This window comes from Trachurus trachurus, assembly GCF_905171665.1.
Source record: "Trachurus trachurus genome assembly, chromosome: 11".
Lineage (NCBI taxonomy): Eukaryota > Metazoa > Chordata > Actinopteri > Carangiformes > Carangidae > Trachurus > Trachurus trachurus.
In genome coordinates, this window is record NC_139904.1 from 15,589,984 (window position 1) to 15,617,677 (window position 27,694).

General features: G+C 44.5%; 3 protein-coding genes across 4 annotated transcripts; 2 read left to right on the forward strand and 1 right to left on the reverse strand.

Annotated features, from left to right (window-relative positions):
• Positions 1–541: 541 nt before the first annotated feature.
• Positions 542–3,684, forward strand: hax1 (HCLS1 associated protein X-1). Its single transcript, XM_083981811.1, has 7 exons — positions 542–744; positions 1,313–1,563; positions 1,698–1,870; positions 1,962–2,025; positions 2,121–2,254; positions 3,010–3,130; positions 3,237–3,684. The coding sequence occupies exons 1-7, from the start codon at positions 680–682 to the stop codon at positions 3,308–3,310; spliced, it is 882 nt and encodes a 293-aa protein (XP_083837937.1). The 5' UTR covers positions 542–679; the 3' UTR covers positions 3,311–3,684.
• A 2,299-nt stretch (positions 3,685–5,983) lies between these two features.
• Positions 5,984–9,996, forward strand: aqp10b (aquaporin 10b; the record flags this gene model as incomplete). Its single annotated transcript, XM_083981514.1, has 6 exons — positions 5,984–6,100; positions 6,769–6,895; positions 7,942–8,079; positions 8,331–8,449; positions 8,804–9,021; positions 9,795–9,996. The coding sequence occupies exons 1-6, from the start codon at positions 6,014–6,016 to the stop codon at positions 9,994–9,996; spliced, it is 891 nt and encodes a 296-aa protein (XP_083837640.1). The 5' UTR covers positions 5,984–6,013.
• A 783-nt stretch (positions 9,997–10,779) lies between these two features.
• Positions 10,780–27,287, reverse strand: znf687b (zinc finger protein 687b). Of its 2 annotated transcripts, none has more exons than XM_083982706.1 (10): positions 27,247–27,287; positions 22,767–25,130; positions 20,955–21,217; positions 20,678–20,862; positions 17,304–17,480; positions 16,985–17,147; positions 16,305–16,655; positions 14,541–14,641; positions 13,945–14,032; positions 10,780–12,778 (listed from the first exon to the last, which is right to left on the reverse strand). In XM_083982706.1, the coding sequence occupies exons 2-10, from the start codon at positions 25,114–25,116 to the stop codon at positions 12,104–12,106; spliced, it is 4,353 nt and encodes a 1,450-aa protein (XP_083838832.1). In that variant the 5' UTR covers positions 25,117–25,130; positions 27,247–27,287; the 3' UTR covers positions 10,780–12,103. The 2 variants fall into 2 exon arrangements, with proteins under 2 accessions (XP_083838832.1, XP_083838831.1); XM_083982705.1 differs by having other exon boundaries at positions 20,955–21,250.
• Positions 27,288–27,694: the final 407 nt, after the last annotated feature.

Genomic DNA, 27,694 nt, shown 5'->3' on the forward strand with positions numbered 1-27,694 from the left:
CGTATAATTTACAAATAACATGTACATGATAGATAATAATCCCACACAAGTAAAGTTATTATTCAAGTACAGGTACACAAGTATTGGCATCAACATTCTTTAACCACAACTTGAAAATTATTACACACAGCATTGCATGTACATATAATTGTGATATTAAAGATAAAAAAGCATATAGGCTACTTGTACAACAATGGAAAGTCTCAAATATGAAAACGGGTAATTAGAAACATAGGCTAAAAGATATGAAAAGTACAAAATATAAATCAAGACAATAATACCATGTACATTTAATATTTAAAATTACAGACAGGAAAAAGCAGCAGTATGACTGTGACTGAGCTACATTTTTGTCACTTTATGACCAAATGTAGTGAATGAATAGGAACTAACAGAGGATGGCAATACAAGTAGGGGAAACCTGTAATGTATTAGCCGTCAAACTGCAATTTACAACACTTTCGCCGACGCTGACATTTTTATTTCGCCCTTGAGGTGGATTTACGGTAATTTACGGCATTGTAACCATTACGACTGCTGACGTCATTTTGGAACCATCCAGAACGCTTTACGACATTGTTGACAACAGTGACCGTTTGCAGGTGGACGGACGGTGTAGCCGCTAAGTTTGTGTAGTTATGATTTAGCTTCGCAGAAACCAACAAACAGCTGTTGTTAAATGAGCGTTTTTGATTTGTTTCGCGGGTTCTTCGGAGTCCCCGGAGGTCACCACGGCGGCCGGAGGTGAGTTAATGTTAATGCCGCCCGAGGAGAAAACAAAAGCAAAACATATGGGCTCGCTAACGTTAGTTAACGTAACGTTAGCTCTCGTACGTCACACGTTCAGTACCTTTACATGATAGTTGAAAAAAGTGTGTTATTGCCTTAATCCGACTATAACTGGGCAACTGAAGTGCATGTAAACGCGTTAGTCCGACTCCAAACCCGACTATAACGCGATTGGAAATGGATTTTCTGCATGTATAATCTGACTGAAACTGGACAATGCAATGTGCGCAGGCTTCACCACAGTAAAGATGACACAAAGTGTTGCACAGAAGTACGTAGCTGTGCATGTAAACGCGACAATGACGCAGGTTGAAACACCGGAGCTCCCGCAGACAGGTCGAGATTAGCGCCTTTCTGCCAGGAGGAAACCACGGGGGAGCCTCCCTCTGCTCACACGGCAGCTGGTTGATTTAGCCTTAGAGTGACCTCAGGGATTACTGAACCTCGGGGAGTCAACAATCAGTCCATACACTAACTCACATTTCACTTTCACTTTCTGTTTTTACCCACTGTAATGTGTCAGGGACCCCTTCTTCGATGCGATGACTCATGACGATGACGATGAGGATGATGAGGAGGATGGTTTCTACTATGATGGGTACCGGGGGGACCAGCAGGACCCCTTTGACAGCGCCTGGAGGTTCGGCTTCAGCTTAGGCCCAGACGGGATGAGGATCCGGGAGCCTCCGGTGTTCGGCCACGTCCTCCGGGAAATGGAGGAGATATTTTCCCAGTTGGGTCGCTGGGATGGACAGCCAGGATCTGGACACTTTGGTACGGACCGTAATCCATGATCCATTTATTTGAAATGTTTTGTGATTTGTCTTTCCTCTCTCTCTCTAGTCGTTTCAGTCTGGGTTCTTACATTCTCATAGCATCAGCTGACAGCTGTACTCTCTGTTTCCTAGATTCTCCTAGTATCATGCCGCCGCCGTCACCTGAGGACAGAGCGGAGATCAGAGAAGGGTCCATTAGGAATTCCCTGAGAGACTTTATGTTGAAAACCCCTGATAGCAACCAAGGAGGGCCTCAGCCAGGGCTGTCGAGAGAGCCCCGAATCGAAGGCCGCACTTTCTCTAAGGTACACAAGGCTGTCGTCAATACTTGTTTCAGAGACACCTCTCACTATCTTAACTCTTATGTATATAAACTCCTCTTGGATGTCTTTTCAGTTTAATGATATTTGGAGACGGGGGCCACAGAAAGCTCCAGAAGAGGAGCACAAAGGAGACAGAGGTAAGGAATATGTTTTTTTAATTAATTAGAAAAGGAGACGCAGTGGAGTTTTTGTGCCTTTCGTGCCTCTAACTATAATTATCCGTTCACTCCAGATCTGGACTCTGTAGTGTCCTCCAGGGGCCTCGACCAGATTTTATCCCCACCTGCTGCTCAGGCACCGAGCCAGCCCCGAATCCGATCATTCTTCCAGTCAGTCACTGTCACCAAGGTGGTGAAGCCTGATGGGGTGAGAGAAAAAGTCTGAACTGTATTGTTATTGTTTTCATCTGTTAATACTCTCTCAGAGCAGATTTCTAAGTGTTTCACAGACAGATACAGTCGCCCGCTCTAAGACCGTCGGGGACTGAGAGATTATTCTTGCCAGGGCCTCACTCCATAAAAACGTTATCATGTTTTAGTTTAGTTTAGTACAGTTCAGCAAACAAAATGACTTTTTATTTATGTTTCCACTTGTGACTTCGGTTTTATTGCCATTAACCAGCATGTGGTTATTTTAATTTTAGTCAGATATCACTGAATTAAAATGTAATTTAATTTATTTTAATAAATTTAACTCAAATCAAGTAAATTGAGTCAAATTTGTACATATAGATTAAATTAAAATTTTCTGTCAGGTTATTCATTTCACTTAATCTAATTGTTTAAAACTAATGAACTGAAATACAAATTTAGTATGCTTGATTTGATTTAATTAATTTTATTACCCACTGATTTAATTAAATGTAGTACAGTTAATTTTGCTTGATTTTTATTTTACTTCATTCATTTTAATTAAACAATTTAATTAAATGTAATATATTCAGTTATATTCAGTCTAATTTCATGCAATTGATTTAGTTTAGATTCAGTTCAAGTAAATTGCATTGAATTTTAAATATGTAATTGTTTTGAATATAGTTAAAAGTCTTCTTTAAGATGTGGCTGATGGAGACTCCACCGAGATGCAGTAATGGTAGTTTCCTGATTTTGTGTCTATGTCAGACTGTGGAGGAGCGCCGAACAGTCAGAGACGACCACGGCAATGAAGAAACCACAGTGACGCGCTCAGGAGGCCCCGGGGCCCTGGAGGGACCGGACCGCGGACCGGGCCCCATCCTACCAGGTGACTTTACCCCCAGTAGGATTTTTTTTTTTTTTAAACTCACAGCTGACTCACTGTAAATGTTTCATCATTACTATTATTTATTTCACCCTTCCTTTTCCTCCAGGTGGTCCACGGCCCTTCTCAGACATGCAGGATTATGACTCATTATTCTCCAAGTTCTTCGGAGGCTTTAAATAACTTGTAAAGTGAAGTTTGCTCTCTGGACTGATTGGCCGTAGCTTTTGTACACTGAAACTATTTCAGTATATGACTGTGTTTCTGTATAGCTGTGAGTTGCCATTTTACAGGATACTATATGTCAGGATATATGAGGAGGACAGAACACTTGCATGACCTTCAGTTACCAAAAATCACAGTTTTGGATCAGGGGTCACCGGCCTGTTGACGGCACCGGGTTTTCAACCGACCACCTAGACGAGAAGCTGCCAATCCCAAAGACACATCAACTGGTGAACGACTCACAGTTACATATTTTATTTTTGTATTGTCCCGTAGACCGGCCTGTACGGACGTGAGTGTGCGATGCATTTAATAAAGTCTTAATATATTTACACATTGTTAGTCAGTTCACTTTTTTTTGGACTCTTTGTTGCAACAACCCAACTAGGTCTAATTCAACAAACGTGGGCACTTTATTGAGACAAGTTGCAGTTTTATGACCCTCAAATTGGAAAAAAAATTACAGTCGATAAAATGTTGATGTGAGAGACTTTTTTTTTCAAGTTCATCCTCTAGTTTCTGACTCTGCCGTCTAAGAAATACTGAGCCTGAAAAAGAAATTCCCAGATCCTTGTGTAAATATTTATCCTAATTTTTACATTTCAATATTTATAAATGTTTAATTTTGCAACAGTTTAAAGAGCCTCAGCAGAGCCTCCTCCTCCAGTTCACTCTGTAGCCATGTAGTGTTTCTGCACACTATTCCTAGATAAATAAAAGTATTATCTGGTTGTGCTGGTGTATTTTTTCCACCAAACACCAACACCAAAATATTCTTCATTAATGACGTCTTGGATATTGAAGTCTACTTGCATCCACTAAACTCAGACATGAGGAAATAAAGTAGCTACGCTGAGAAACAAATGCCTTTGGTGGAGCAGCTTTGAATTCCAGTGAAACATACCAACACCTTCACTAAGAAATGCAGCTTGTTCTGTTCTTGTCGTGTCTTTGCGTACTTTCTGTTTCGACCAAGTGCATAATAACAATTTTGATCGCTCTTATCTGGATTTAATCTTATCCGGTCTTCATCAGTGCAGCTCATTTATCAAGGCGGGGTATGCATGACTGCAATTAAGCTTTTATTATCTCTGTAGTTTATTTAGCCTACTCTCCTGTGCTCCACCATCTTAACTGCTCATCATTTCTTTCTCTATAAAATGGCCATTAAATCAAAGACTCCTATGTAATGAATGCTTCACTGTGACCTTGGCCAGTGGTTGAGATTTCCAACAGAGATGTCTCTGATACAGACAGGATGATAATTCATGTTCAGTTAGAATTTAAAAAATCAAGGAGCCCTTTCATGTGGGACACATCAGAGAGAGGGGAGTGGAGATAACACCGCCCTGATTTACCCTGAGAGAACTGGCTTTATCCCTGACGTTAGAGAGAGAGAGCACCATCCTCACAAACTATTTTAACGAACATACAGAAATGTAATGGCACATAATGTTCTCCCTCAGCTTTACTTATGAGTCTGTGTCCCCTCCTGGGACATAAAGCTCATATAACCATTGCTTTTTGTTTTTCAAAAGGTTTCAGTTAATATTCCCATTTTCTCATGTCAGAAAACAATGAGGAAACAGTGTTTCCAAAGGAGTCAATGACAAGGAACATAAAGAACATTTAAGCACCACAACTCACTTTTAACCATGGATACCTGCAGCTGAAGTCCTGTCATTAGCTTTTTTTAATTTGACAGCCAATAATATTTGTCCATTTCTGTGTGTACACTTATTTATGTATGTGAAGGGTATTTATTTATTAAAAAGACAAAAAGGTTTTGTGATATTTCTACATGGAAATACTTTTGAACCATAGAATAGAGACACTTATGCCACATTTTGCTTTTACACTTACTTTATTAAAATTACAGTGTGTTTGCAACTAATTTTTCCATTAAATTTTTTTTAAAATGTGGTAACATTTATTAGATTTTTTGGATTTGCATAATATGAACTGAAAGTAATACACACCACTGCTGTCCTACAGTCTTCACCAGAGAAGGTCAGTGATTTTAAATGCATGATATGATAAAGCTGAGCCTTAACTCTGTCTTATCTGATTATTGCTGTTTCTTATCACTGTGTTGTGTTGTGGTAAATTACTTAGACACGTTATGGCACAAAGGACGAGTTGTCACAGTGATGTGAAACAAGGAATATGTGCATACATTTCTTTTCTCAGTTGAGATGAAGAACTGGGACCTGGCATCACTTCCTGTTTGCATTGAGAGAAAGAAGTGATGTATGGACCAATCAAATGAGAGGATCAATCAGAGCCAATTTCTATCAGGTGAGATGAAAACAAAGCAGCCCTGTGGGTGTTAACAAGGATCTTTGCAAGAATCCAGTTTGTGGGATGGATTATCTATCACCATGCTGTGATTTAGGTTAAAAACAACAACAACAAAAGATGTCCAGCAAACTGAACTACTCTCCTCTCCTACCTACTCACACTCCACTGCCTCAGACATGCCATAAAGTGCGTGACGTAGACTATTGCTCTAGTATGAAAGGGCAAACTCTGCTCAGTGGGGCAGACGCTGCAGTGTTGTGTGGGTCAGATCCACCTGATGGCAGAGACGGCGGCGGCAGCAGCAGCAGCCCGGCTCTGAAAGCTCAGCTGTGGCCGGACGGTGCGGAGGAAAGCTCTGGGATGGACAGGCTGCTGAAGAAGTGTCAGATCAGAAACCAGCTGGTCAGGGAGTGCATGGCTGAATGCCTCGGGGTCTACATCCTGATTGTGAGTATATGTCTGAACTGAAGAGTTGCATGAGGTGAAGTTGAATCTGCAATGGATTCACTCTTCAAAATCAATTTAGGTACTATAATTTTGAAAATATTTCATCCAGAAAGTTGCTTTTCATCTGTGTCTTTTCCAGTAGACACTGTTCATCAGTAAGCTCGACACAGAGTATTTAACAGCTTCCTAAAACTATCACATGCTCTTTTACTCTGGCTTTGAAGCAGCTAGTGAATCTTCACAATAGATAACCGAGGACTTTGGCCTTAAAGAAAAACAGAATAAAAGAGTGACTGTGAGTGAGGGGGAGGATGGGTGAGAGAGAGGTAAAAAAAAAAGTGAGGATCGATGCAGACGACCCTCATCTGTGATGTTTGTTTGTCTCTGCTGCCGAGACAAGTGTTGTCTAGTTTTTTTTAATCTCAAGGGCGATCAGCGTTTACAACAGCAATCATGAAACAGTTTCCCTCGAAATCAAGTTCATAAAAGCAGAGATTACACCTGTGGAGTTGTTTACCTGCGTCAGAACATCCTGTGGTAACTGCATGGTGATGATATAAACACCTCACTGATCCAGATTCACATATGGATCAGTATAATCACTACAAACTACATAAAGTGTTATATTTATATTTTGATAAACGACTCTTCATCTTGTGCACTTGCAGCTGTTTGGATGTGGCTCTGTTGCCCAGGTGACGACAACTCAAGATAAGAAGGGACAGTACCTATCGATCAATCTGGGTTTTGCTCTGGGAGTAACATTTGGCATCTATGTGTCTCGTGGAGTCTCAGGTGAGAGGGACTGTGGACAAGTTGCTATAAAACAAAACTCTCTCTCATCTTATTGTGATTGTGATGTTTTATTTGAACCACATTGTAAACCTTAATATGTGAAAAGGAGATGATTAAAATCTGATCGATGTGATTGATCAATCAGAGTGTGGAGAGTAAGGAGGTTTGAGGCGACCGGGTCAAAGCTACATGAGCTGCATCTCACATCATACACCTGAATCTTGAATTATAGTGTCCGTGATGGCATTGTTGCATTGTGGGTAATGTAGTCAAGCTGCCGAGGAGAGGATCAGTGAAGATCTGTTTTAAAAGGAGCCTCTAATGTGGACCAACAATTTAAACATCTGACAGACAGAACTGTTTTCCTCTGTATACGGCAAAATCCACATTTATGAACCATAGCAGGAGTAAGAGTTTTCTTTTTTAAGTTAATGACCGACTCCTGCTGTCTTATAACAGTCCTACTACTCTACTTACAGCCAAAAGAAAAAAAAAAGTTTTCTCAGTCCTCCTCCACAAAGCAGTAACCTGCGTGGCTGAAAACAGAGAAATACTAAAAAATTGAACATCTTCAAATGGATTCTTCCCCAGAGCGAGTTAGTCCACATAGACTCCCATGTAAAAATGAGCAACTAACAACAAACATTTACAGTATGGTTTTTCTATGGCTGTTCGGGGGATGGATTTTTCTTCAACTCACTCATTTAAATGTTTTATAAATGCTCAAAGTTGTGTATAATTGAGGGCACGGCTTCTTTGGTTGATGGTGCAAGATGGTGACAGTGGAAACCTACAGTATGGGCGATGTCACAAAGGCAACGTTTATCTTTATTTACAGTCTGTGTTCTCCACCTCTGGTAATTTTTCTACAGTCCCTATGTTGTAAAGGTCCAGTCGCCTCACACGGTTGTGCACAACATTAGAACCAAAATGCTTATAATATAAAACATGATAATATTATGTTTCATGTTGATTATGTGTTTATTTCAAGAAATATTATTTTGTACTATGTCAGACCTGAACTCTTGTTTGTGTCCTTATATCAGGCGCCCATCTGAACCCCGCTGTGTCTCTGAGCCTGTGTGTGCTGGGCAGACATCCATGGCTGAAGCTGCCTTTCTACGTCTTCTTCCAAGTGTTCGGAGCCTTTTTGGCTGCATCAACTGTTGCTCTGCAGTACTACGGTGAGCTTTCACTCCCAAGTTCACTTTTTTATTATTATTATTTTTAAAAGGACGAATGACTAATAGCTGACATTGTAGTTGTTGAAAATGTCACTTGAATTTTTCTTTTTTTGTGTGACTTAAATTGGTTTTATTAAAACACATTCACTGCTGCAGATGGATTTTCTGGCTGGAGGACTGTGAATGTGGGTTGACTGAAAATAACAGTGCCCATCTTCTTTTTTTAATAATGTGTGATGAGGTGTGTGCAGATGCCATCCAGATGTACAGCGGAGGTAAGCTGACGGTGTCGGGTCCCACTGCCACAGCGGGCATATTCTCCACCTACCCGGCCGACTACCTGAGTGTGTGGGGAGGAGTCGTGGACCAGGTCAGACGCTGTCGAGTGAAACAAGAGCACATCCACTTCTCACCAGTCTCTTTTTGTGGTTTTTGTAGCCAATGCACAAACTTAAAGCACTCAGAGACAGAAACACAGAACCTGTATTAACTAAAACCAACAAGCTGAGCATTTTAACCTCACCCTGAGGTTTCTCCAATTTTTCCCTGTTACAAGAGTTTTTCCTCAGTCGATGTGAGGGTCTAAGGGCGGAGGATGTTGTTGTGATGACATGTAAAGCCCTTTGAGACAAACTGTTTGTAAAAACGGGCTATACAAATAAAATTGCCTTGCCTTGCCTTATTGTTGATTTATCTGTTGACCTCCGTATCCTCGTTATACCAGGTGATAGGAACGGCTGCACTGCTGCTGTGTGTCCTGGCTCTCGGGGACCAGAGGAACAGCTCCCTCCCTGATGGTCTCCAGCCCGTCCTGGTGGGAGCAGTGGTGCTGGTGATCGGCATCTCGATGGGCTCAAACAGCGGCTACGCCCTCAACCCAGCCAGGGACTTGGGGCCTCGCTTGTTTACCTACATCGCCGGCTGGGGAGTGGATGTTTTCAAGTTAGTGGTTTCACTCAGGAAACTATATTTTTGTCCAATGACATCTGTCCACTTTGTTGCTCTACATTAAAGGGATAGGTTAACATTTTGGCAAATTTGTCTATTGCCATAATCCCTATAGTCATAGCAGTAGGTTCATTACCTTGAATTATTGGTGCATGTTGTTTTGAGATCAGCGGGGCAGAGACGTGAGCTGCTCAGTGAACACAATGGAGGTGAATGGTACAGGTCCTCTGTCCCTCATCAAACTCATCAAATACACAATCCAACAACTCCAAAACACTCTCGTGGAGAAGTTGTGACCTCCACTTTCGCCATGCTATGAAATAATCATGTATAATAATGTAAAATTACAACACATAAAGCAAATACGCAGAACTACTTGCGCTTTTGAAATCACTCCACCCAGCATCCGCGTCTGAAATGTAGTTCCGGCTGCATTTGCCTCAAAAAACAACTCCGTCTCATAATGTAACATTATTATTTCATAGTGTGGTGAATGTGCAGGTCACAACTTGTCCATGAGAGTGTTTTGGAGTTATTGGATTGTGTAATGAGTTTTGAGGGACAGGGGACCTGTACCGTTCACCTCCATTGTGTTCACTGAGCAGCTCACGTCTCTGCCCCGCAGATCTCAAAACAACATGCACCGATAATTAAAGGTAATGAACCTACTGCCATGATGACTATAGGGATTACGGCAATAGGCGAATTTGCCAAAATGTTGACCTATCCTTTTAACATGTATCCTGTGACAACCCTCCTGTGTGCAGGGCCGGGGGAGGCTGGTGGTGGGTGCCTGTAGTGGCCCCGTGCGTCGGAGCGCTGCTGGGGACGCTGACCTACGAGCTGATGATTGCAGTCCACCACCCTCCTGCTCCGTCTGAGCTCCAGACGTCGTGTCAGGAGGCCACGGAGGGCAAGACGGGGCTGGAGCTGGAGGGGGTGGAGCCTGGCTGTGAGAAAATGACTTAGTGGTAAAATTAAGTTATTAAAATGACTGATGGTGTCGCATCCACTGAGACTGTGTAAATGTATGTGGCTAATTAACATCTAGGTTCACTGTGGCTGCAGAAAAATCCTACCACGTTAAATAACTATGAAATGGGCTCTATGGACAGCTCCACTACTTCCTGAACTTAATGCTGCTCCTTTGTTTTCTGTCTTACATTATTGGACAAATTGATTAATCCAGGTGTGTCTGAGTAGTCACAATGGTCACATCTGGATTAATCAGTTTGTCCAGTAATGTAAGACAGGAAACAAAGGAGCAGCATTAAGTTCAGGAAGTAGTGGAGCTGTGCATAGAGCCCATTTAGTAAATGATAGTGGTGCCAGGAGGATGAATGCTTTTCGTCTAGCGCCACCAACAACTCAAAGTTTATACCATATCCTGTAAAACAAAACAAAAACATCTAATCTACTAAAATTGATACCATTATTCCCAGTAGATAATAAAACCTTACAATTTTGGTGATCTGTTAACTTTTAATCTAGCGCCACCACCAGGTCAAAGCTTTAACTGACCAAATACCTGCTAAATAATTCCCATCAGCCTCAGCTGTAGCGTGTGGTTTAGTCTGGTTAACACTGTTCAGAGGGCGCAGACATGACCCTCAGCTCTGCAGAGAAACCGACTCCCATCAACTTTTACACATTTATTTCGAAACAGCACAAAAGTGTATGGCATTTCAGCAAGCAGACCACGACCATGGAAAAAGAAGATGACATGAACTTTCCACTATTGAGCTATATAAATATGATAGCATGACATATAAAAAGATACAAACAAAACAAACAAACAAAAAAAATCCACTCGTATAGGCCTCCAACACATGACCGTGAAGGCTGTTTTTGAAACATACAAAAGAAATGTGAGTACAGCAAGCACTGATTCTGTAGATAAAAAAGAACCATCTCAAAGAGATAAACATTTGTATTCATACACATTAAAACAACACAACCCCCGCACGCTCCCTCTGCTCTGTAATTACAATGTATAGCTACCTCTGGGGGTGGGGGGTGGGGGAGTCTTTTTTTGTTTTTCTTTTAACCTCAAATTGTTTTTTTGGGGAAAAAAAGGGGGGGGACAGTACAAGTACAAATACTATACGTATTCACATTATCATAACAAGTTACTAAAACCAGAACGCTTTCTTTTAGTGTAATTATATGTATTTACATGGCAAAACTCGTACACATATACTACTGGCAGGAAGCCTGACCTCTCTTCTTCTAGCATTACAATTAACATCACACATTATTCACACTACACAGGTTACAGACCTCCGGTAACCTCACCTCCGTGACGACGAGATGCTTTTTTCGCGAGATTTTTCCGCATCTCATGTTTCGTGTTGAACGTAAAAACCCGCACTATGTCTAGCAAGATTTGACGCAACGGACTCGCACAAATACCAAGGAGTCGTAATGTGTTTCATATAAATAAATATTATAGCAACATAAAAATCAGTGTCAAATTCTCCAAACGCTCGTGTGTCAGGATGCCGTGGATGATCACTTTTACATAAATGCCAGAAAAAAACGGCTGTGGACCGGAAGCAAACAAATATGAATATCATGACCGATATGAAGTTAAAAAAAAAACAGCTATGGGGAGTACAGTGGGAGGCGTGTGAGTGTTACATGGAGAAACAGGCAGGTGGCGACACTCAGTGCAGAGTGAGAGTGATGGAGGTGGAGGGAGAAGACGTATTAGACACAGTAACTTATGGCTGATAGAGAGCTGTTTTTACTGGAGGTGGAGGGTGGGGGGGCTGCTGGAGAGCCGTTCCACGATCACAGGTGCGTTCAGATAAGTGACCAGTAACATGATCAAACATGCAGTTACAATCGCACACAAGAGGTGCTGTAGATTAAAACTAATTACGGTAGCTTTTAAAAAAAAAACTGCACAGGAAGCAGCTCCATTTTATCTCAGGATCAACATTCATTTTCTGCCGCCTCCTCCTACGCCGCCGCCGCCGCCGCTCGGGCTCGGGCGTGACCCCCCCCTTACACCCCCTTGACTCCTCGTTTGTAGATGGATCTTGTCCGGCTCTGAGGACCCGCCCACTTGTCTCTACTGGGGCTTGTCTGTGGTCTTGTGTGCGGTGAGGAAGGCCATGCCGTGGGTCCTGAAGTGGGTGTTGAGGTCCGAGGCCTTGTCGAAACGCCGGCCGCACACCTTGCAGCTCAGGTTCCCGTCCCCGTCCTCGCCCAGCGCCTGGGGGGAGCCGGCGGGGGAGCCGTCCGGGGAGCCGCCGCCGGCGTGGGCGCGCGGGGTGCCCCGTTCCGTGTCACTCTGGGTGTCCCGCACGCGGTGAGTGATGAAGCGGTGCCTGCTGAGCGAGCCGGCCGAGGCGAAGCAGACGCCGCACTGCAGGCACTGGAAGGAGGCCGTGTCGGCCCGATGCTGGGGGATGTGGCGCTGGAACTCGGCCCCGTCCTCGGTGGAGAAGCCGCAGGGGACGCAGCGGAAAACGTTGTCTTCCTCGTCCAGCTCGCCGGACGTCGTCGCCGCGGACGCTCTGGTTCTCTTTGCGGGGCCGCTGCCGGTACCGCTGCCGCTGCTGGTACCGCCACCGCTGCCGCTACCGCCACCGCTGCCGCTACCGCCCTCCTCGCCTTCCTCTGTGGCGTTCTCTTCTTCGTCCCCCGCCCTGGCTCCAGGAGGGGCGCCCTCACCGTCCTGCTCAGAGGAGCTGCCTGGACCCTCCCCCCCGGTGGCGGCACGCTTCCTCGTCATGGGGCGATCCTGAGAAAACAAGTGGGGAGAAACAGAATTAACGTGTGTCGTGTTGACACAGAGCGGACGGGGAATTTACTGTGTATATCTTCACAAACACAATACACAGCTTATATAATTCACACAACCCACACGTCTGACAAACAACAAACTTTACCATCATTTTTCACAAACTACATGTGAACAATATTAGGGAGGGGCAATGATTTTCAAATATTCGAATAGTCGCGTTATATAGTCGTGATTAAAAAACATTGAATAGTTTGAGACAATCGTCTTGTCTGAAAAAATGTAAATGTTTCCTTTTTACTGTCGCAGACAAAGGAGAATCGTGGACGGACTCCTACAGCCATCAGAAACTTCTGTGTGGAACTCAATGGGCTCTATGCACAGCTCCACTACTTCCTGAACTTAAGGCTGCTCTTTGATTTCCTGTCTTACATTATTGGCCAAACTGATTAATCCAGGTGTGTCTGACCATTGTGCCTACTCAGACACACCTGGATTAATCAGTTTGGCCAATAATGTAAGACAGGAAATAAAAGAGCAGCCTTAAGTTCAGGAAGTAGTGGAGCTGTGCATAGAGCCCATTATTCGAAGAATGGTCGAATAGTTCCCAGTGATTATCGAATAGTGCTTTTGCTTGAAATGGCCTTCCCTAAACGGCATGTACTTAACATCGACAGGAAATGGTGCAATGTTACAAGCATCAGTGACTTTTTCACGTCGCTGTCGTCTCACAAGGAGAAACTAAGAATAACATTTTGAGGTTTTTTTTTTTTTTTTTTTTTTAAGATAAAGGGGTGCTCAGTGTGTAGAGCAGGCAGGCTCATATGCAGAGGATATAGTCCTTGCTGCAGTGGCCCCAGTTCGATTCCACTGGTGGCCCTTTGCTGCATGTCATTCCCCTTCTCTTGGTCACCTCATTTCCTGTCTCTCTACAGCTGTCCTTTCAATTAAAGGCATAAAAAGCCAAAATATATTTTTAAAAAGAAGATAAAAATGAGTTATAATAAAGATAAATGACTCATTGAGTTTTATTAAAATGCACAATAACTTTCTAAGGAAACATGTCAATTTTTCATTGTAAACACTACATGAAGAAAACAGTCTCAGCCAGGAGCCTGTTCGTGTCCAGGGACAGAGAGAAGTGTGTAAACGCCGTCTGGACTCACCTGTCCGTCTGTGGTTCTGTGGTGAAGCCGGATGTGTTTGTCCAGTAAGAACCGACTGCCAAAGGTGCGTTTTCCTTCTGTGCAGTATCTGAGAAATAAACGACGAGAGCTGAACAACTTCATGCAGCAGAGAGATCACAACAAACTGAACAGTTTAGGCCTAATGAACACAGGCCTGACTGATATTGATTTTTTTTAATTCAAACTTAATATTGATTAAGCCAATAACTGTTTTTTTAATGATATCTGAAAACATCCTTGCAATAACATAATATTAGATGATATTGATTGATAGCTTTATTTTACAGACTCCAAGTCCAATAATTATAAAAAGAAACAGGCAAACAGACAAATAAACAGATAAACAGATAAACAAAGAAACATAAACAAACAATATAGACAGCACACTGTCTGTCCACACACAAGCTAAAAACGGTGCAGTTTTGATGTGGCTGATTTATCGGCACAGCTCTAGAGTTAGACACACTTGGTAATCAATATGCTTATCTGATAAATCAACCCATGAAAACTACTACTACTACTTTTACTTGTTTGTGTAATGTGACGAAATACAAAACATGTATTTGTTGACTCACTGGCAATGGAAGACTCTTTTGTTGCCCTCATGAATGACGCGCTCGTGACGCCTCAGGCTGGAAGACGTGCTGAACGTTCCTCCACAAATACGACAAGGGAACTTTATAGTGAGCAACACATAAACACACACACACACACACACACACACAGAGAGAGAGAGATAAGACAAAAAAACCCATTAAATGTCAGTTCAGTGTGCTACAGTACAGACAGGAAATTAACTTCTTCATGTCATCATCAGAGGTTTCTGCTTCACCATCACTAGAGCAAGCAGCTGGTTGAACAGTTCATGTTAAAACTCTCTTAGGGGTTTCACACAGGCAGGGCTCCGTGCGGGGTCAGCTCCCTGAACACAATTTTGAACCGAAAACCCCCCCCAAAAAACCACAGGTTCAGAACCTGAAAAGTCGGTTCTCAAGGAAACCAAAAAATAGTTGGTTCTTCCCAAGGGGGCAGTTGTCGGTCTGAGAAGTGAAGCTCACTTCCGCGTCCAAAAAACTGCAATCCCCTCGGCTTCCTCTGGGGTCTGGTGTCAGAAGGGAGAATTCCCCATAGACCCCCATGTTAAAATCGCCGATTTTACATCCTCAGTAAACATGTTAAAAGCCTGGTGTCAGAACGTTTTTTTGGCTCAATCGATAGTTTCTACCCCCGCACACACTCTGTGGGGGGTGAATTTTTTTTAACTCTACCGTTTTACTGTTATTAGGTTAAGATTCTGTCCAATTAGGGCGCGGAAACGTTGAGTGACAGGTCCGAGCAGCTCCGTGGACAGCTGCTTCGAGGCCAGTGGGCGGGTTCTCGGTCGGCCAATCCAACATGGCGCTGTTCAGGCCGCCATATTTGAGTCACAAAAACGACTCCCCAAAACCAATGGGTGACGTCACGGACGCTACGTCCATTCTTTTTACAATCTATGGTTCTTCCCTGTAAACTGTGATGTCATCAGTGGGCGTGTCTTTATTCTAGGTTGTGAAGACGAGCAGGAAGGAGGCGGAGAAGGCAGCTACTGACAACCTGGAGAAAAATAATTTGCAGTGGTCTGCTAAAGAAATGAAATGTTTGGTGTTAATTAATTAATTAATCGTAAAGGTCCCTAAATACTGTCACTTTCCAAAAAAGATTATGTGGAACCATATGCAGATGTGCACCAAAGTAAAGGTAAATGGACAGATACTGGTCCATTTACCTAACATAAGAGTAGCGTGTCATTTGTAATAAATTCACCTGGGGGATTAATAATTGGTCCTACATTAATAGATACTTGAAATATTTTGTGTATATTATTAGTAATGGAATTATATTATATATTTGATTACACACATTCATAGAGTTGTGAAATTACTTAATGCATAATAATTGTGATAATTGTAATACCGTGATTATTTCTCTGACAATAATTGCACCAAGGAAATTTATAATCTTGGCATCACTAGTTCGGTGGCGATTTAGGCGTCTACAGAACTTCAAAAAAAGCTAGAAAGCAGAACAATTAAGAACAACAAGCTGTATGAATTTCCCTTTGGGGCTTAATAAAGTAAAGTTGTTCTTATCTTTGAACTTGGGGAAGAGACGGTCGAGGCACCAGACCAAATAATTAATAAAAAACAGCAAAAACGCATTTTACCTCCGCCTGAGTAACACGTCGACTTTGGTTTAAACTTAAACTGGTGTGAACGCAGCTGGTCCAGAACCGGTTTCCTCCCTCACCGTCACTGGACTCCATATAATCTGATTATAAACAAATAACAGCGATGTCCCACCTTCCCGTGCTCCATCTTCACATGACTCAGATAGTCGTCGTTGTCGGTGAAGGTGGTCTGACACTGGGGGCAGGTCCACTCGGTCGGAGCGGCGGGCTGGCTGCTGCCCCCCGCCGAGGCCGAGTGGCCCCCCGGAGCCTCGTAGTCCTCGTCCGCATCGTCGTCGTCGTCGTCTTCCTCCTCTTCCTCCTCCTCCTGCTCCCGCCCCCAGTCCTCTCCGTCGGAGTTGTCCGGCTTTCCAGAGGACTTTGACTTGACGCCAGATGGACCGGATGTGTTGGCCGGAGACGAGGCCGGGTTGGCGGCGTCGGACTGAGACTCCTGTTTGGCCGACGGGCCTCTGTGAGCGGTCTGAGGTGGGCGGCAGGAAAAGTGTGTGAGAGGGGAAAAGCATTCAGAGCAGGTGAATTAGTCCATTTCACTACTGTTTCTACAACAAGTGCTGTACTTGGTATAGAACTTAGGACAAGGTCACCGCAGAGGAGCCCTGCTAAGGCCGATCCAAGAATTTGCTGTATGCCTTTGTTGACACCACATTCACTGAAGAAAGCAGTGAATGGGCAACACATGAAGGCAAAACGCTTGTTAATGAATGGCAGTGATTTTGTGTGTGTTGTGTTGTGTGTGTTGTGTCTCCAATATGAAATATCTGAGTTGATTTCCTACGCTGAGAAACGCACCTTAATGTGCTCCATCATCGAACCTTTCTGGGCGTAGAGCTTAGTGCAGTCAGGACACTTGAACACATGCACTTTTTGTTTGGCTAAGTGAGTGTCAAAGTGCATGTAGAGCAAGGGCTTTTGGGTGAAAACCGTATCACACATCACACACTTGTAGATCATTCTGCAAAAGAAGAAAAATACACATCAAAGATTATTTAAAAAAAAAAACATGTTTCCAAAACCCTGAGTGTCATTTTCAAACATCCCCCTGATAAAATTCATCTGAACGTGCTCTGAAAATGTCCAGTGTATGTTTTGGAAGTCAGAGGAGGCTTACTTGGCCTGTCCTCCAGTGAGTGTGGGGTGCTGGGTGCTGATGTGGCTCTGGGCGCTGGGGGAAGACTTGAAGGCCATGGGACAGCTGGGGCACTTGTGGAAGACCTCGCAGTGAGCCGTCTGAATGTGGGACTTGATGGAGTTCAACCCTCCGAACACGACCTGGCAGCTCGAGCACCTACACAAGAGACAAGTGTGATGTTGTTACACCTTCATCATTTTCTTGAGCTGAAATTGAGTTTGTGTTCAGATATAGGTCCTTACAACTGCTACCTAATATCACATAATCACATAGACATAAAACAAGTACAAACAAAATACAGAAAAACACAAAAGATACACAGATGTAATCAAAATAAGTTAAAAAAAATGCTGGTTTCAGTTTCTAATGTGAATATTTGCTGGTTTTATTAGCAAATTAAAGTAAATGTAATACACTCAACTGCTTGTAGGACAAAACAATCTGAATATATCAACGTGGGCTTTTGAAGATTGTGAGAGGCTGTTTTCAACATTATCTGATGTTCTACAGACCAAACTGATACGCGGTTCCTGGGAGCCAGTACCGGTAAGCAACGGCACCTGGTTTCAGTACTGTTTTGTGTGGTAATTAAAGTCATTTTGTTTATAAATAATTAGTAAACATTTTTTTAATTTGGAATATTTATGTTATGGTTGAGAGTAAACAGGTGGCATAATGAGGGATCTCTGCTTAAAACGGGCAGGGAGAGGAGGGGCTGTTCACAGACAGTAGAGCTCTAAACGGGCCTGAAAAAATTAAAGTGTTGAAGTTCAGACCCAGAGACAGAGAGCGGGGCAAGGAGGGGCAAGGAGGGGCAATGCGCTGCTCGTCAGCCAGACACTCTACTGTCTCACAGACATGAAGGTGCATTCAAGTACCAAAATGTGGTACCATTCGATTTTATGTGAATCAATACTTGGGACTACTGTGGGAATTTGGTCAGTACCAATAAAAGTACCGAATTCGGTACTCATCCCTACTAGCAGGGTTTAAAATTAGCACCCGCCACTCGCCAAATGCGGGTAAAAATATGATTTGGCGAGTAAAATTATTAGGTCACTCGCCATTGGCCGGCAGCTGGAATATGCCAACTTCACTATATAATTGTCAGTGGCGGCCTTAGACATCTGGGGGCCCGTTTCAATATTTCATATGAGGCCCTACCCTGTTAAACATAAAATTATTTTCCAGCTATGTGCCCATGTGTCGCTGATGCTTTAAACCCTGAAAGGACGCAGTAAACGCACTATCCATGCATCCCAGGTACGCACAACACATTAAGTGTTAAAATCACTATCAGGGCAAGAAGCAGAAAAAACGAGGACTGAAGTTGGTTTTCATCAAAAAGCAAAATCATTATGTACATTTTCAGACATGAACAGGAATCTTAACACAGTCAAAAACTACAGGCTTTAACAATATTCTGAATTTAAATTGGCAACAAAAGTAATGAGAGCAAAGTGCTCTGCGACATGCGGACAGACAGACGTCTACAGGCGCTGATCCTGTCGGTGCTGGAGCAGCAGACAGACAGCTGTCTCCTCCATTAGTAAAATCTGTAAATAAGCTGCCAATAATATCACATTTTAGTTGTGCTCTCGCTGTGTTTATTTCTCTGTTAAGTTAGGACGTACTCATAGATCGCCTGTTTGGAGGCATTCTAACCCGAGGAAAAAAAGAAAAGAGGAGGAAAGTGATTGACAGACGTCAATCATCAGGTTACGCAACTGGGCGCACGTCAGGAGGAAAGCAGGAAAAACAAAAGAAACGCTAAGAGAAAAGGAATAATACTGGGAGGAGGAAAACGAGGGTCTGTTGATAGTTTGCGGGCCGTTTTCAAAGGTAAGCCTACATTGTTATTGATATTTCCTGCCGTATTATTAATTAGGAGTGATTAGTAGGCTACACTGTCGCGGTGTGGCATGATACGCGCATCAGTGGTTGTAGAGAGGATCAGGGGTCGAGTGTGTGACCGCACGGTGGACAGAGCTGTGTGTGTGTGTGGTGGATGTAGGCCTGTGTGTGTGTATGATAAGGTGAAACCTATGAATTATTGTACTGTCTTTTACTTGGTGGCTGGCAGCTGGGGGCCCCCCTGGTGGCTGGGGCCCGTTTCAATTGAAACGGTTGAAACATAGGTAAGGCCGCCTATGATAATTGTCATCATAAATGCTGAACAGTGAAACGAACACAGTTTACAGCGGAGATCTACTGACTGTGTTTCGAATGTCGGAGTTGTCCCTCGTTATCCTCCGTGATTCAACATTAAGAAAATGTATCAAGTTTTCTGCTGTAACGTTCGCGTTCAGTCGGTCATTCAGAGGAGGAAGTCAGAAGCGAGCGACCTTAGTTTGTGGTAGCTAACGTGTTTATGTGGCGACACATCACGATGGTGAGAGGTAGGGTTACCAGGGTTACCACATGTCCCCGACAATATGGAATCATCCCGCATTTGCAGATTAAATAGCCCCGTCCTCTTTTGCATCAATACGGGACCGGGTTTGTCTCGTATTTCCGAGTATACTTGAATGCAGCATCACCTCACTCGCAATCCTGTGAAGAGGTGCCGACTCTGCCCGTGATCAGGTGAAACCGGTGAAACTCTGTGTTTTTATCACAGACGAGAGTGGCAGAGATTCAAACACTGGGCTCGACAGTGTCAGTGACAGTCTGGGCCGTAAAGTATACCCCCGCAGCCCCCGCCCGTAAAGCCTTTCCACCGAATCAACGGTCTTTTTTTTTTTTCTTTTTTTTTTTTAGCCTACCGCAACATTCACGCATAGGATTCACGTCATGTCATGATAACTTCTGTATTTAGGCTATTCAAACTTCCACAGTCCATAGTTCTCTTTGTTTGATATTTCAAAAGAAAGTTGCATCCTTCTATAGGCTACTGTAGGATGAACAGTAGGCAATCTACATTAAAAAAAAAAAAAAAAAAAAAAACCTGTGTTCACACCACTTAGGCTATTCAGTCTGAATTAAATGTAGGCTAAGTTTCAAAACTCACATCATCTTCCTCTGAAAGCCTATTTATGTAATGTTTGTTGTCATTCCATCAGCTAATCTAAACCTTTTTTTTTAAATATATATATTTATTGCAACAATTTAGTTTAGGAGGCCGGTGTGTGTTGTTAAGGCAGCTGCCTAACTATAATGCAATGGGGAAAACACTGCTGATTTTAATGACTTTGTGTTGTGAGCAGTTCAGTGGCCGGTGAAAACATATTTTGGCCGGTAAATTTTTTGACCTACCTGCCATTGGCAGGTAGGTCAAAAAGTTAATTTTATACCCTGCCTACTAGTAACTGTGGCCGTCGTGTAGTTACTGGTTTTGGAAAGTGTCCACACACCTGTATCCGATGCGCCTGGCAAAGTGCAGACAGGCCTCCTCCAGGTGGGTCTGGAAACTGGCCTGCCGGGCGATCCCCCCACACTCGGGACAGACGTGGGGCGCTCTGTGTTTATGGATCCTCTGGTGGGCGGACACGGCGCACGAGTTCGGCAGCATCATGGGAGGTGAGCACTGCGTACACGTCTGAGGCGGCGAGAGAGGAAAATCAAACAATGAGTGACCAAGAATAGAAATATCAGCACGAAGCGCGCTGTTCTCTCACCGCCGACACTCACCGAGTTGGGAGCAGCTCTGATCTGCTGGAAGTGCGTGACTAGCTCAGTCTTGCCGGAGAACTGCGTTTGGCACTCCGGACATTTGAAGTTGTTGTACTGCAGCCCCTCGGCCTTCTTGCAGGGCAGAGGCATCAGCGCTTGGGGGCCCTGAGGCGCGCGGCGGACCGGCCGAGGCTGAGACGCCGCCGGAGACGAGGCGTCCTTCAACGGGCTGGAGTTGGCGGAGAGGGCGGGGCCGCCGGATGTGGTGGAGGGAGAGGAGACTGGAGGAGAGGAGGACGAAGAGGAGAGCAGGCCTGGTCAGCCAACAGGTGGAAACCAGAAGAGACAAATGGGACATGGTCAATGGAGATGAATCACAAATGATGTAACTTTATTTTATTTTATTGCATAAAATAATAATAAAATAAAATGTCATTAGACTGTCATATCTGTGATTGTTTCAAATCTCTCAAAAATGTTTTATGTAGAACTGGAAGATTAGTCCATTCACAGAAAATACATTTTGAACTACACACAATTTTGAATTACACAAAATCTGATTCCTCTCTTGTTTTTTTTAGTCTATAAGAATTTCAATAAATCTATTTTATTTGGGACTGATTGGTCTAAACACTTAACAGGAACCTTACAATGGTATTTTGTTCTCTGACATTTTAAAGATCAATTTATGATTAGATTGATTGAGAAACACCTGACATGTTGCAGCCACAACATGAATGAATGTTCACTCTTAAACCATCAAACAAGCTTCACATATGAAAACAAATCATCAATCATTTAGATCAATCTGTTTTTTGGGGGAATTTTATTCATTTTTCTGTTTCACACATTGATCAAATAGAATTTATTTGTGTTTTGGATCAAAATTGGATAAATAAATAAAAGTAACGTGTTAGACCTTCATTTTTTTCTTGAGCTGAAATTGAGTCTGTGTTCAGATATGCGTCCTTACAACTGCTACTTCAGATCACATAGACATAAAACATGTATAAACAAAACACACAAAAACACAAAAGATACACATATGTAGGAATAAAATGAAATGAAATAAAATGCAATACTCTGAGGTTCTGACTTTCTGTAGGACAAAACAATCTGAATATGTCAACTTGGGCTTTTGAAGATTGTGAGAGGCTGTTTTCAACATAATCTGATGTTCTACAGACCGAACACCAAACCACTGGTCATGTTACGGGACCTTTTAGTGACTTGTAACTAGGGATGGGTACATTTCACATTTACACCGCTACGCTACTGATACCTGGTTCCTGTGAACTGGTACCGGTAAGCAACGGTATCTGTTATCGGTACTTTTTTGTGCGGTAATAAAAGTTATTTTGTTTATAAAAAATTAGTCAACATTTCTGAATTTTGAATATTTATTGTTATAATGAGGGGAAATTGAGACATCTCTGTTGTCAATGTGTTTGTGAGAGACAAGAGAGTGGGGCAAAGAGGGGCAATGCGCTGCTCGTCAGCCAGACTCACAGACATGAGGGTGCATTCAAGTACCAAAATGTGGTACCATTTGATTTTATGTGAATTGATACTTGGGATTACTGTGGGAATTTGGTCGGTACCAATAAAAGTACTGAATTCGGTACTCATCCCTACTAGTAACTGTGGCTGTCATGTGGTTTTCATATGTATGAAGTTTGTTTGATGCTTTTAGAGTCAACATTTAAGGGCTGCAATCTGTCAGGTATTTTCCCGATTATTCTATTGATGAGTGGATCTATAATAAATAAATAAATGAAAGAACAAATGAATCGGTAATTGAAATGTTTGGTTAGCTGCAGCCCAACTTACCGCCAATGGGCGTGATGTCCTGCTGTCCAATCATCTGCTCCACAGTGACAGGCCTCATGACCAGGTGCGAGCACTGCATGACCAGCCCACGCTCCTTATGCTCCCTGGCATGAAGCAGCAGGCTGCACTTATTGAAGAAGGCCAGTCTCTTAGCACAGTGGTTGCAGGTCACCTCGATGCGCAGCGATCGTCTGTCGTAGTGTCGGGCCAGGCTGCGCTCCAGGGCGAAAGCGTCGCCGCACTCCAGGCAGCGGTACCCTGTGGCCGGGAGCGGGAGACCCCACTCTGGCGGCGGCGGGGCCGACAGGTCGGGCTTGTAGCTCGGCAGAAGGTTCTTACTGTTGAGGATTTTGTTAAAAGCCTCCACCAGGCTGGACTGGCTGCGGGAGATGACGGCGCCGGTGCTGTTGACGATGGAGGCGGGTTTGTTGGACTGCAGCGTTCCGCCTATGATGGTGCCGCTGCCGCCGTTGGCCGTCTTATTGGTGGCCGTGCGTACGCTGATCCCGCCGGCGGCTACTGAGAACTTTGGAGAGGAGGCCACGGCCGGAGTCGCGGGCAGAGCAGCGGATTTAGTGATGCTGACGGCGGTGGCGGAAACCTTCGCCTTGTCAGACGCAGCCATTTTGTTTTGCACCTTTGTGGCGGCGGCTAGCATGACGCTGCTGGCCGCCAGCGTAGACACGGGCAGCGCGTTGAGAGCGCTTACTTTCTGGGATGTGGTCGTCATGTGACCTGGGGAAGCTTCAAGTTTTTGGGCCTTGCTTCCCAACACCTTACGCTCGCCGGGTTGCCCTTTGGGGTCCAGACCTTTCCCCGCAGCTGCACCACCTTTGGGCGCCACCCTGGTGACAGTTCTGGTGATTCCACCTGTGGAGGTTTTGATTGTTTTTATTCTGACCTTGAGGGGTCGGGATGGAGCTCCTGAAGCAGCCGGCGCGGCGACGCCTGTTTCTCCTCCGTCGGTCGACGGGGGTTTAGCTTTGCCGTCGTCCACCTCCATCTTTTCCTCACCAGTTTTTGCGTTTTCTCCCTTGTCAGCTTTGCCGTCGACCGCCCTGTCTATCCCATTCCCCACTTCCATCTCCTCCTCCTCCTCTTTGGGCTCCCGTAGTTCAGACGGAGGCGGAGTGGAGGCCACGGCGGGGCTGGAGCATCTCTTAGTGGCGACTTGAGCGGTCGATTTTGGCATCTCTGGTTCTGGACTCTCTGGTGAGTCTCTCTCTTCGATGACGTGCTCCGGGTGTCTGTCCTCCAGCTGGGGGCTGTCTGTGGAGCCGGACTGGGGGGTCGAGGACGTCAGAGATGTCCCTGAAGGGGTGTCACCAGGTTTGGGGTGAGACGCAGTAGAGGATGTGGGCTGAGCCGACACCGAGTCGGACTTAACGTAACGTCGGCTCAGCTGAGTGCAAGTCGGGGAGTCTGGGTTCTCCTGGATCACCAGCGGACTCCCCAGGTCTGGGTCCGAATCGTCTTCCTCTATCTGCTGAAATCCAGCAGGGCCACTTTTGGGCGCTCCGTTAAAAGGCTGAGACGAGTGCAGTGGGTGTGACGAGAGCGCAGACGGCGGGGTTGGAAGCAGAGGCTTGGAAGGCGGGAAGAACGGCGAGGCGAGTCCGACGGGCCCGGCGGCGGCCAGAGGAGACGACCCCGCCGACAGAGAGGAGGACGAGGGTAACGATGCCTTCACCCCGTCCGCTCTCTCCTGGCCTGTATCCTGCTGCTGCTGGTGCTGCTGCTGGAGCAGCTGCATCTTCCTGGCCCGGCCCACCGGATCTCCAGACCCCTGCGCCACCAGAGGTTTCAGTCTGTTGAAAATATTCCCACCCTGCTTGTGAGGCTTGGTCGCGCCGGCGCCCGCTGCTGCTGCTTCCGAAGACACTTTCGGGGTGTTCATGGACCACGACGCTCCGTTAGACTGGGTCTGGCTGAGGGGAAGGGGCGTGGAGACACCGGACGCCCCGAAACCGTTGTGGTTGAGGGCGTCAGATTCAGCCATCCCCGGGGCACAGGCGCCGAGTCTCGGACCCACATCCACCCCTGTGATCACATCTATAGGGTCCTGGTCTGCGTCCCCCTCGCCTCCATCTACGGCCTCGACGCGGACTTTATTCTTTACAATCACACTGACAATGGGGGTGTCGGCCTGGGGGTCCGAGGGGCTTGGCGGCCTCAGGGACGACCCCACGCCCCCCACCACGCTGTCCGGCTTTCCCAGGGGTGCGCTTGCAGCTCCATGAGGTCCCTCCGCCTCGTCCGGAGCAGACTGGATGGCCTCTTTGGCATCTATGTCAGGAATGTCAAACGCTGCCAACAGGTCATCAAAATCTGGGGTCTTCATGTCCCCCATACCGGGATTGACTCCTGTAAAAAAAAAACAGAAAACACAAATTCAAAAAGACATGGTAGAAGAGGGCAGCAGTGTAGAGTGGTGTAGTCTATGTCATACTATATGTATACCCATTGAAAATGCATTAAAAGAGGCATGTACAAACTATTCCAAGGGTCGGTGTGGCTGCAGGTTTTTGTTTCAACCAATCAAGAGCTCATAGTTTGACCAATCAACTGTCTGAAGACTGAGATCAGTTGATTAAATGTAGCCTCGCATCACCAGGCTCTTCAGACAAGCGAAGAGCCTGGTGTCCGTTACCTCGAATTTCGTCTGCATTCTGGTTCCTGTCTGTAGCGGAAACCAAAATCACCAAATTCACCAAAATAAAAGTGTTCACCAACATAAAACTTATAAAATAAACATTAACTTGTAATAGAATAAAAGCAAAATGTTAACTTAATGGCTCGGGGACTTTCTTGTAAATTATATTCCTTAAATTAAAGAGTTTTACCGCATTTTATTAGCTCGGTGCTTTTATTTTGACGGAAAGGCGTGTCTCTCTCGCCCTGGATCTGTTTCCTACCAAAACAGCGAGTCAACGGCCCCAGACTAGATTAAACGAGTCAAGTCTGGTGTCTGCTACAGTACTTGGTTGGAAAGAAAACCTGCAGTATAGTTTGGACATGCTGGCATTAATACTTCAGTATACCCACTACAACAAAACTATGTAACTATAGTCAATATATGATACAGTGTACCCTAACCGTAAAAAAGCAGTATATACCCACTACAACAAAACTATCTAACTATAGAACATATGTGATACAGTAAGCCTGTGAATATTCTCATTTGTCCAGGTCATAGTTATCTCAAGGAAATTGAAATCGAACACAACTGGACTTGGTTATTTGTCTAGGAAGACGTTTCACCTCTCATCCAAGAGGCTTCATCAGTTCAGTGAACTGATGAAGCCTCTTGGTTCAGTGTATACAGGGTACCACCTAAAAAGCAGAATATACCCACTACAACAAAACTATATAACTATAGTCTATGGGTACCCAACTAAAAAGCAGCATATACCCACTACAACAAAACCATATAACTGTAGTCTATATATGATACAGGGCACCTAAAAAGCAGTACTATATACCCACTACAACAAAACTATCCAACTATAGTCTATATGTGATACAGGGTACCTAAAAAGCAGTATACCACTACAACAAAACTATCTAACTATATGTGACACAGGGTACCCACCTAAAAAGCAGTATATACCCACTACAACAAAACTATATAACTATAGTCTATATATGATACAGTATACCCACCTAAAAAGCAGTATATACCCGCTACAACACTGCCAACAACAAAGCACGAGCCTGCCTGTGTTGATGTTGTTGTTATCCATCACTCAGCATTAAAAACCTGCTACAAAAATCTCAACATGCAAAAATCATTTTAAAAATCGCCGATATTCATTAAAACACCTCTAATTCCATAAAGGGAAACAACATCCTCCTGCCTGCAGCTACCCCACTGACCTGCAGCAGGTTAGTTAGCATGCTGCTGCTAAGCTGCACTGTGGATCCTCCTGCACTAGCATTAGCCTGTTAGCACGTAGCGTCGGCGTCTCTCTCCCTCTCTCCCTCTCTCTTTCTGCAACCAACAACCAAATCTTTCCCCTGGTAACTCTAGTAATTCGCTATGAATGGGAAACGCTAGTACAACAACAACGCTGGTTAGTTGCATGCAGAGGCTTTGTAGCGGTGACCAAGACACACACACACAGAGAGAGAGACAGAGACACAGAGAGCAGCTTCAACCCGGCAGCGACCTCGGGTATTTGGCGCTAGCGGTCGGTAGATCTCCGTCCGCGGGGCCGAGGCTGGTTTAGCTGCTGGCCGCTGAGCTGCAGGCAGCCAACACAGAGGGGTCATTTAGCTAAAACCGAGCTAGCGCCTCGCCATCAGAGGAGAGAGAAGGGAAGAAGAAAAAAAAAAAAAAAAAAGCAACAACCGGGTTTTTACAGAGGTGTGGTTTCACAACAGCGTAGGTCGTAGGGTCGACGATGTCACAGAAGACCGTACCGTGGCCGGGACAAGGGATTTTTTCGTTTAATATTGCATGTATTTTTTGATTGTTTACCTGGATGTGCGATTCCCCGACTATCCTAGCTCGTTTTTTTTTTTCCACAGCTGAAAATGCTGCTGCGCTTCCCGTCACATGACCCGAGACGTCCTATCCTACCAGGCTGGGAAAAGAGAAAAAATAATGCACGGAGGAGGAGGAGGAGGAAGAAGATGATGCTGCTGCTGCTGCAAACGACACGTATATTTATTTTTTTTCTAACCGGTGGGGAAAATGACATAAAACATTCAGCAGTGTCGTCCTCACCACACTATTTTTACACATCCATGTGCAGCCGGGGACAGACAGTGGTCGCTCTCTCTCCTTCTGCAATCATCGTTTGCCGTGATCACACCTTTTTTTTTTTTCCTTTTCCGTATCCCAGTCTACACACACACACACACACACATAACACAGCACTGTCAACAATACGAGGCAACAGCACACACAGACACCAAAAGGCGAC